The sequence below is a fragment of the Pistacia vera genome, unplaced genomic scaffold, assembly GCF_008641045.1.
Source record: "Pistacia vera cultivar Batoury unplaced genomic scaffold, PisVer_v2 Contig151, whole genome shotgun sequence".
NCBI lineage: Eukaryota > Viridiplantae > Streptophyta > Magnoliopsida > Sapindales > Anacardiaceae > Pistacia > Pistacia vera.
The window spans coordinates 325,552-335,598 of NW_022195586.1; the positions used below are offsets into that span (position 1 = coordinate 325,552).

Genomic DNA, 10,047 nt, shown 5'->3' on the forward strand with positions numbered 1-10,047 from the left:
GTGAGTCAATCAGTTGGCATTGCCACTACTGATATTTGGTGAAAAGAATTTAAATAGAGAAATTCTATTAATTAAATGCAACGACACAAAGTCAGTTTTGGCTAAAACTGTTAACCAATTTTACATTTAAGAATTACGATAATCGAAATTTCTCTAATAATAATAACTATATCAGAATTACATTTGAATATCGTTAGATGTACTGATTGAAATAATATTTTCCATGTAAGGATTTAACTGTGATTGAGTATAGTTCTTCGACTAGAGAAATACTATTATAATAAAATCCAAATTTCCAGTCATTTGTCTTAAAACTCAATATTTGCCAGAACTCTAGTTTATTTACAAATAGAACAAGACTACATTTACTGATTGTGTAGACCGATTCCTCATCTCGATTGATATGAAGTGTAACATGATCGACATAAGAACTCCTTTAGTCGCATTTCACGTCAATCGAGATAGAAAGTAGAATTGATAAGTGTAGTATTTTCATTACAAATATATTTTCTACCCCTTGGTTGCATTTAGTTGAGCAGATCAGCAGAAACACTAATTGGAAAGAGGCATCCTTAGTGTCCCAAAATTCATATAGAAATATTACTACAAATGCAAAGGTGAAATCCATTCCAACAAAAACAATATTAGCTTTTACTTAAAAAGGTATTTGAGTTGGTACAGTTTTTGACTAATCTGAAAAATCTTCCTTCACCGAAATAAATACTATACACTGTTGCTCTCGGTACAAAATTACAGAATTTTTCTAACCAAACAAACATACTCTCCTATCGAATATTTTCGTTAACGTAAAGGCTAAAAACTCATCTGCTAACAATATCAAAGTTCAGAACATACCCTACCAAAATTTTGAAAGCCAGAATCCAGGCTCTCTTAAATTTTAAATACCAGCTGCATCTTGGAATCACTGATCTCAGCTACAAGCATTTTTTCTGCTAATTCACACTACCGGATCACACTGTTTGCACGTGAACCGTGCAGCGTTCTGGATTTCAAACATGCGTTAAATGACTTGGCTGGGTGTACTGGTATTTGCCATACTGACTTGGCTCAAGAAACAACAGTATTTAATCACTCACAACAGCAGTTCGCTTTTCCAGAAGTGACTCTAAAAATGCTGAGCATAATTTGGTGAGAGGTGGAAGATTATGTGATGAACCGTTGAAAATGGTCTCCCAAGGTTTCTCCGATGGGGCAGATGGGGTCCATGTAGCCTGGTTTTTCTTCAGCTGGAACTCCGGTAGTTCCCCATAAATAGATGCATAACCATATTGCCCTGTCGTCAAGGAAAGAATGGAAGAAAATGAAACAAGAATTTAATATTTTCATGCTTAGGGAGAGGTAGAGTAGGGTTTACAATAAATATAAATCATAGATGCTTCAGGTACAAAAGAAGCTACTGTAAAGAATTGTTAACTAAAATAAAATAAAAAACTTGATCTGAAATATTCTGTTGTAATAATTACTATCAGACCAATGGTGACCAACCTGATTCTTCAGAGGCCAGAAGATCCTCTCGGTGAATCACGCTAAGCTCATGTGTTTCTTCACCATATGGATCAAAGAGAACATACTCATGATCAGCATTCAAATATGCAAGCAATGTTTGAGGTGGTTTCCCATCTGAAATATACTCTTGTATAGAAGATGGGTTTACTTGAAGAAAAGCAAGGAAACCTCCCTTGGCCTGCAAAAGAAGACCAAAAATTAGAATATAACAATTTTCTAATTTGGTATGCAGAATGATGGATTTACTGAGCAATATATTATGTGTGCATTACCTCCTTCCAAGGGGAGAAAACAGACAAGCTATAGTATTACACAAAATCACAGCAACTATTAAGCATACTTTCTGATAACGAGGATCTATAAAATCCTGCAGAGTTATATTCCTCATTTACTTATTGTGTTTGAATCTTTAGGCAATAGGGACCAGACATTTCGAACTTTATAATTCTATATAGCACAATATTAAAACATTTTGACTTCTATAATAGATTATAGGAGATCCCAGGTTCCCTCTTTTGTCTCCTTGATTCGACTAGTTTTCTTTGCAAATTCTAATTTATTATAACAAAATGTGATTAATAAATATATAAACTGCGCCACTAATTAGGTTTGTTCATCAAAAAATGAAAGATAAAAAAATGTTGCCATACTAGATGCATTACATGTACAGCATTTACAAATCACCATCACCTTCATTATAACAAATTCCTTGGGCCAACAGATAATTTCAGTAATTCAAAATCCATGACTGTCACATACTATAATTTCCAATACTGCAAAATAAGTCTTTCATTTCTTTCCATTCTTTTGATGTTTTAATGGCTAGAAATATCCTTTTTCATTCATGATGGACAGGCAATAAGATCATACCAAAACAATATGCAAACAGTTACCTCTTCTGTTAAATGATAAATGATACCTACTATAGTTTCTGATCCTGCAAAATAAGTCTTTTTTTAACTTTCCATTTAATTTATTTATGGGTGGCAATATCCATTTTCATTCATGATGGGCTGACAATAGAATAGAATCATACTATTACAAAATACAAATATTTGCCATGAGAGTTTGTGTTAAATGATAAATCCAATATGTCTTAAGGAGGAATTAACCACAGAATGTAAGGTTGATAAAATAGTCAATTGAAAAGAATCAGAAAATGAACAGAAGTCGTGATACTAGAAGTCACAACAAAGAGAGTAAATTTAATTTTATTTGCATAATCTGGGCAAGAATCACAAATACCTTCCTCACAGACCAGGAAGCCACCGGAACAGGATCTGTTGCATTGAAAAGTAAGATTACCCCATCTCTTCCTTGGAACACTGTTCCATTTAACTCCTTGCATTTAGGTGATTCAGGAAGAAGAGCAAGAACTGCAAAGGATGACGCATCTACTGCAGTAGCTACAGCTGTACATATTTACATATCAAAGCCAATAACCAAAAATTCAGTTCCTTTTTGAAATAGATATGGCATCAATTCAAAAGCTGAACTACCACAGCCATTCTGAGCATGCACCAAATTTAAGGCTTTAATTTTTTTTTACTCAATCCAGTAAAACTCATCTCCCTAAAATACAAGCATGAAACCATAAATCACACTTGTCTTCCTATTACTATTACGCAACAGTGGTAAAGATGAGCAGTGATACTTTAGAGGACCAAAAGCAAAATCAAATTGTCAGTTTGCTTTTGACACAAAAGCAAGTGGAGATTCACCTTCTATCTGAAGCATATATGACCAAGATGCAGACAGCTTTGACATACTCCAAACAGAGAGTTGCGGTTTTGAACCCCGAGATGTAGCCACGAGATACTCAGACTTTCCAACAAATGACAGGCTCATAATTGGCTGTATCAAATTGCATAAAATAACTAAATTATGAACAAAAGAGTAAAAAATGCAAATAAAAATACATAAAGAGGAGCAAGAGACCAATTCATTCATGAATGCAATAGCATAATACAAAGCCATAGTATGTTACACAACTGTGAATGAGCTCAAGTATAGTAAGCCAATTTCCCAAATTGTCCTTTTTTTCCCCTCTCCTGTGCTACGCACTTCTTAGTTACTATTTCTTTCTCCTAATTTTGTTGTTGCAACTTAGTAGTTACCTGTTAGATAAACAAAGATTTGACACCCCATTATACAAATCGGTGCAACTTAAGATATTCAGCAACCCAGTACTAGCATGAGAAGTACAAGAAACAAAAGACAACAATGACTTGAAATGGCAGTCCATTCCCTTCTTTACAAACACTAGGAACATGTATATGGACAATTAATTCTATCATTAAGAAACTTTGCGTCTTTCCTCTTAAGGGTTTCACAACTTCTGGACTTCTTGTCATTCTTTGCGGGTAATATATTTGGGTGTAAGATTTAACACAGAATTTGATTGGTTAACTCCTCTTTGTATTTTTATTCTGTGAAAAAAAAAAAAAATCATCCTCAATGGCTCCCGGACATCCAGGTTTTTGATCTTACGAAATTGAAATAGATGGTGTTCCAAATTCTATTGACCAAAGGCAAGTGTGAAAAGACAGAAACATTAGCATGCATCCTTATCATCATTCACAAAATATATGTTCTAAAGCACAAAAACAGATGTAGATTGTCAAGAATTTAGAGAATCACCGTGAGAGTCTCTCCAATTACGGCAACAAGAACATTTTCATCTGGGTCCCATAATGTAATTAAGGTTTCTGCTGCAACAGCAAGCACAGAACCATCAGCAGAAAATGCAGCTGCTGTCATTGCCTTTTTTCTACAAGGTGAAATATAATCTAATAAAAATCAACATGATTCATGAGTTTAATAATCAAGCTATGCATATGCCAAATCAGAAAAACAGTGACATGCCAATATAAGTTATACACATGTCAAAGCAGAAACATATTCGTGTCTACATGCCAATTTAGTGGCATACTTTTTCAAGAGCTCTCTTAGCTACGCGTGTCTTTAAAACAATCAAGCAGGTGTAGTGAGAATGTCTGTTGAAATTGCATGACAAAAAATACACCCAGAAAGAAATTCAATATCTTCTAAATGCTTAAAGACAATATTAACAAAACTACAAAGAGGTATTACAGAGAAAAAAAAAAATCCAATTCTTAATGAAATGTATTTTAGTATCTTGATAAAAATATTATAATCTCTTCATCTTAGCAGATAAATCTATTTTGACATGAACATGTCAGATATTACACATTATGGCAAAAAAACATACTGACAGCCCCACAGGAGAAAATAAAGGAGGAACCATACTTGTACGATCCAACAGCATGGCAACTCCAGCCAGAATTTTGAAGCATAGGATCTTTCTGCTGAAACTCATCATGGCAAATCCAAACCTGAGACATCAAAAAGAAAATGTAAATTCCAGAAAAAGCAGACAACTATCGACTACAGCTCCAGTAATAAAAAATTACCTTGAAGTCCCCACCATAAGATGAGCTGACAGCCAAACGGCGGGTAGGATGGAAAGCAACGGTCGATATGCCCGCATCCCTATACCATAACAGCCACAACTGAGAATTTCTGATTAATATATTCCACTTCAAAAATAGGAAAGCAAGAAAATAGTCACGGTCAACAGAGGAAAAGAAAAAAAAACTTTGATAATGTTTAGATATGAGTGTCCTGTAGATCATGTCAATGTTTAAAAACAAGTCATCGCAACCTATTAAACATTTCATATATTTCTAAGTTTGTTCTCAGTAATTAAAACCAGGCCAGACCTATGAGGTTCATAAATAACGGTGGACAAGCTGAATTCTTTATTTTGAGATCCAGAGGCCCAAAATTTGAGACAAACAAGACCCCCTATGCCCTCTTCAGCAATCTTGAGTTCTGCAGTACTCATCATAGAGCCATCTTGGGAGAGAGCCACTAAAGTCACCACTACCTGTGATGTTCAAAGATATCAGTAAGCAAATGTACCAAAAACATGGTAGTACAAGATCCAAATGTAAATGATAAAAGATCCAAGAAAAGACTGAATCATTTTATTTACCGTGACATCATCTCCAGGTTGATGGTTTCTCTCACAGACTTGAACCTGAAAAGGCATATTTAGAAAATTTCACCAACTCAGTGCAATTTAGATAGACAGGGAATTCATATGTATGAAAAAAAAAAAATTATTGAGTGCATTACATTTTATGAACTTGGAAAGTTATTGAAGGCATACCATTATGAGCACCAAATTAAGGGACCGTTTGGTATGGCTTTTTTATGTAAAACTTATAATATTATAGCTCACGAAGATGGAGTTCTTACCAAAAACTTGGTTGTTTAGTCATGTAAAATTGCAAAAAGCTTTCCAGTAATGAATTATTAAATAGGACTTTCTTTTAAAGAAAGAATGAAGTAGAATTTTTAAATAACATGGCAATATCTTCAATATTTTTAAACTAGAAAAAAATATTAATAAAATAAGAAAGAGTCCATTGGAAAAGCCCCTATTTTGAACTTTTTCTAATAGAAATAAACTACTCTGTTAGTCATCTGTAAACTTTTCTTAAACCGCAACCAACAAGCCAAAAAAAAAAAAAAGTATAAAACTTTTAACATTGAAAAAGATCTGTTAACCAATAAATAGGTCATACCAAATGGATACTACATTGACTCAACTACAAGAGAAATGAAGGAAATGGTGATGTGATATTACAGCAATACCCAGAAAGAATGAAAGCAGCAATTTCTCAATTGATATTCAATGGGATTTTGCAAAACTATCGAAAGAGAACTGAATATATCAGGAGAAGAAATACTAACAAAGAATAAGACAATAGTAAAATTACATATCAAGTTATCAACCACAAAGACTCACCTCAGAGATACCACGGTCATCCAATAGACTATAAAACTGGATGCAGTAATTCCCCGTGTGCAAGGCAACCAACCCAGCACTTTGATCAAAGGCAATCCCCCTGCATAAGGCTTCATATCCTTCAGGCACTGAACAAGGAAGCTGAAAAATACAGCACAAACATGTTTAGAGAGCCTAAGGAATTTATTTCTCATATAAATCAGCAAAATACATACAACATAAAATGGCACGTGCAGAAAGCAATAAATGCTGCCAGAGAAGAGAGTTCCAATTTCAGAGCATCCTTGATACATGTTAAAGATGTAAAAATAGCAAAAGAAAATCATAACTACAATAAAATACGCCCATATATCAATGCCAAACCTGAAAGGGTCAAAGTAAATTCCTTCAAAGCCCTTTCAAAGGCTTGCCTAAAGACAGGCCATACAGAATCTATATATAGGAATTTCATCAAGCACACTGACAAGTCAACTGTAAGCCGTCTTGGGCCCGAACCTAAGAACTAATGTGATCATCCTTAGGACTTATCTCAAGATTTAGAAACTATCATGGAATTCCATAAAGCATACTACTCAAAGGTCTAGACATAGCTGATAATACAGATTTTAAGCATTATTACAACCAGACAATACGTTGCATATCCAAGGATTTGCACCTTACATATAGTTTCCTAACAATTAAATTTCCTTGCTCAATTTTCATTTTATATGATTAGAAGACCAACCACATATAAGTAAATAAAGTTTTTTTTATAAGTGCAAGCAGACAGATCAGAACAAACCTTAATCCCTGAAATGGACTTCAAAATTTCCATTGAAGGCATTTTTAGTAGATGAATTTGATTATCTGCACAAGACATCTGAAGACCTTATTTTAGTAAAAATAGTGAAAAATATAAGTCCTGTTTCAACAGAGATAACAAATAAATATGGAACAACTTTGTATTTCTGTAAATAACAAATCCTACTTACAGAGGAAAGTGACGGATCTGGAGAATATGTAAAATATAAAAGAGGAGATCCGATACGGGGTAAAAATTTCTTCTTCCCCGTGTCAAGCTGCCAAACCACAAGAACTCCTTCCTGTCCACCTAAATGCTAACAAAATCGAGTGTCATAATTTCTCCATACATAAAAATTTTGGCAAATAGTATATGCATTTATCTAGTTTGTTGACCACATTATGCATTTATGCTGCACATAGGACAAGGCCCACTTCATCCACAAAAGCTAAGTTTTATGCTTTTATAGTTATGTTCCTCTACCTGAATATAAATATGCTCCGTCGGAAGAGAAATTGAGGACATTTACTTGAGAAGGGTGCCAATGCCACGTGGTGCATGAATCAGCATCATCATTATCCCTCACCCCAGGTCTTTCTTCTTCACTGCTCATCAAATTCCCATCTACTAGTCCATCACTTATAGCAAATGTTTTATCGCCAAATCGTCTCCAAATCAGAATTCTTCCAGTCACATCACCTGCAGCTACAATTCTTTGAGTTGGGTGGAATGCAAGAACAGTCATCTTCTTTGTATGATGCATGGTTATCTTCCTCATCACCATACGCTCAGATTCTACATCAGGTACCTTCCATATGAGAAGCTTGTGATGTTTTCGAATGCCAAAATATTTTCCTGATGGACTAATGGTTATGACCTGCGGTACTTTCATCTGCCAAAACAGGACAAATACTAATTAAATTCAATTTCTTGGTTGGACGTAAAGTTCACAAATATGCATGCAATGTTATACTAGTAACAAATGCTTCCGCTAATATTGATACTAATACTTTAGATAGGCTATTTTAACAAGTTTAAAGCATTTCTGGATACTTCATCACATAAGCACAAAATTGACCATCTAAATAATATAGTTTTCCATTCATTTAACAATATTATGGTCAAAATTCTAGCGCTATCCCCAAACACTCAGAACCAAAACAACATAATTCCCAAGTCATGATTTCCATCTTAATTAAAAATTAATGCAATTTGCAAGATTGAAACTCAAAATTCTTAATGAAAACACAGCAGATGTGCAAATGGAGATACTTTTTAAGTCCAGATCAGATGAGAAAATAGAACTAACAACATATCTGGCAGTCTTGTAGACAAAATAACTAAATAACACAAACAGAAATGTAAACAAAAGAAGCAGGCATCATGAAATATTAATAAATATTGCTATAAACTTGGACAATATCATTGCACCTCTGCTAAAGTTACTCCACCGGCCAGACGAGACTCGGTCAAGTTACACTTGCAAATTCTTCCGTGCAAGGGTTTGGGTTTGGGTTTGGGCTGCTTTTTTTTGCGTGGATTTGTTGTCTCTCTTGTATCTTCAACAGACACATAAGCAAAAATATTATGTTGTTTTTCATTTCTCTCAGTTGGTTGGCCTAATAAAGATGGAATAACCTGAAAATCAAAGTAATAACAATCAGCAGTCGCCTCAAGTAATACAATGTCTAGTAAAAATGCTTTCTTCAAAAATATTTGAGCATTTTTTGAAGATGTACATATAAAGTGCTTCTACCAAATGGGCTCAATTGCTTTTCTAAACTAAGAAATGCTTTACACAAAAATCACCTATCAACCTTCAAGCGTTTTTATCTCAAAAATACTTTTTTCTATTTCAACCAAACACTACAAGATAAATATAAAATCAGTTTTTCAGTGAAACACTTCCTCGTAGAAAACACTTAGAAATTCATTTAAAAAGCAAAATTAATCAAGTGCTTCTACCAAGCAGCTCAACTGTTTTCTAACTTACAAAGTGCTTCTTAGAAAAGCACCTACAAGTGCTTCTCCCAAAACCATTCCCTATATTCCATCTAGCATGTTTCAACCAAGGCCAATAAAAATAGATATAAAGAACTTACGAGTGAAAATACTTAATAAAAAACATATTTAAAAAAAAAAATTCTCTTGTTTCTAACCCCATTCCCATTCCCAGTGCTTACTTTGCCTTTTCTTTTTTTAATTCAAAAATAACACCTCCACCATTTCATTTCAATAAACACAACAATGTGTTTTAAAAAAAAGATCAACTTTCAGCTATATAAAGTGCTTTTAACTTGCTTCAAACACACACAAAAAGAAAAAAAAAAAAAAAAAACCTCCAATTCATCAATTATTATTTCTTTTTTTTTTGCTCAATAAAATCACTTACCATGGAGAAAATGGGTAATTTAATATCAACAGTCTTCAACAACTCCGGCACAGAGAAATCCCAATACTAATGCTCCCATCCAGCGACGCCGTCAACAATAACCAATACTTTACTCGCCGCCGGCTCCACGGTCACCGTCGTCACCTCCCGCCGCGTGACCCTCCAACGACGTTATCTGACCCCAAATTCATAATATAAAAGCCTTTAATCATGAAATTATAAGAGAGAAAGACGAGGAAGGAAGTGAAAGTGAAAGTGAAACCTGTAAGCCGGTGGATGTGCTGAAGATGGAGACCGTATTGCCGTACAAACGAGAAGCCGTTTCGCGTCATTGGAGAAGGCCGGAGGTGATGACACGTGGCTTCTGCCTCCTCTAATCATGTTTTAGAGAGAGAGTGAGAAAGAGAAGAAGAGCAACGAGGAATTAGGGTTTAAACTTTAAAGGGAAGCAACTGAAAGTAGGGGTTTAAGAATGGAGAATTTTAGAAGAAGACGCAAAACCAGGAACCT

At 34.5% G+C, this 10,047-nt stretch overlaps 1 protein-coding gene across 2 annotated transcripts; it reads right to left on the bottom strand.

The window, feature by feature from the left end:
* Positions 1–635: 635 nt before the first annotated feature.
* Positions 636–10,047, bottom strand: LOC116124298 (WD repeat-containing protein 75). Of its 2 annotated transcripts, XM_031410009.1 has the most exons (16): positions 9,800–10,047; positions 9,538–9,712; positions 8,577–8,783; positions 7,629–8,037; positions 7,336–7,454; positions 7,146–7,223; positions 6,365–6,505; positions 5,546–5,590; positions 5,271–5,437; positions 4,962–5,040; positions 4,798–4,883; positions 4,168–4,297; positions 3,249–3,381; positions 2,773–2,939; positions 1,507–1,705; positions 636–1,294 (listed from the first exon to the last, which is right to left on the bottom strand). In XM_031410009.1, exons 2-16 carry the CDS (start codon positions 9,538–9,540, stop codon positions 1,086–1,088), a joined length of 2,172 nt encoding a protein of 723 aa, XP_031265869.1. In that variant the 5' UTR covers positions 9,541–9,712; positions 9,800–10,047; the 3' UTR covers positions 636–1,085. The 2 variants fall into 2 exon arrangements, with proteins under 2 accessions (XP_031265869.1, XP_031265870.1); XM_031410010.1 differs by lacking the exons at positions 8,577–8,783; positions 9,538–9,712; positions 9,800–10,047 and having other exon boundaries at positions 7,336–7,461; positions 7,629–7,807.

Bases quoted from the DNA above. Each gene is read 5' to 3' on its own strand.
- LOC116124298 (XM_031410009.1), bottom strand. The intron at 6,506-7,145 runs GTTTGTTCTGAT...TGTATTTTTCAG, and splicing joins AGTCCATTTCAGGGATTAAG to CTTCCTTGTTCAGTGCCTGA. The intron at 3,382-4,167 runs GTGATTCTCTAA...AATTTGATACAG, and splicing joins TAATTGGAGAGACTCTCACG to CCAATTATGAGCCTGTCATT.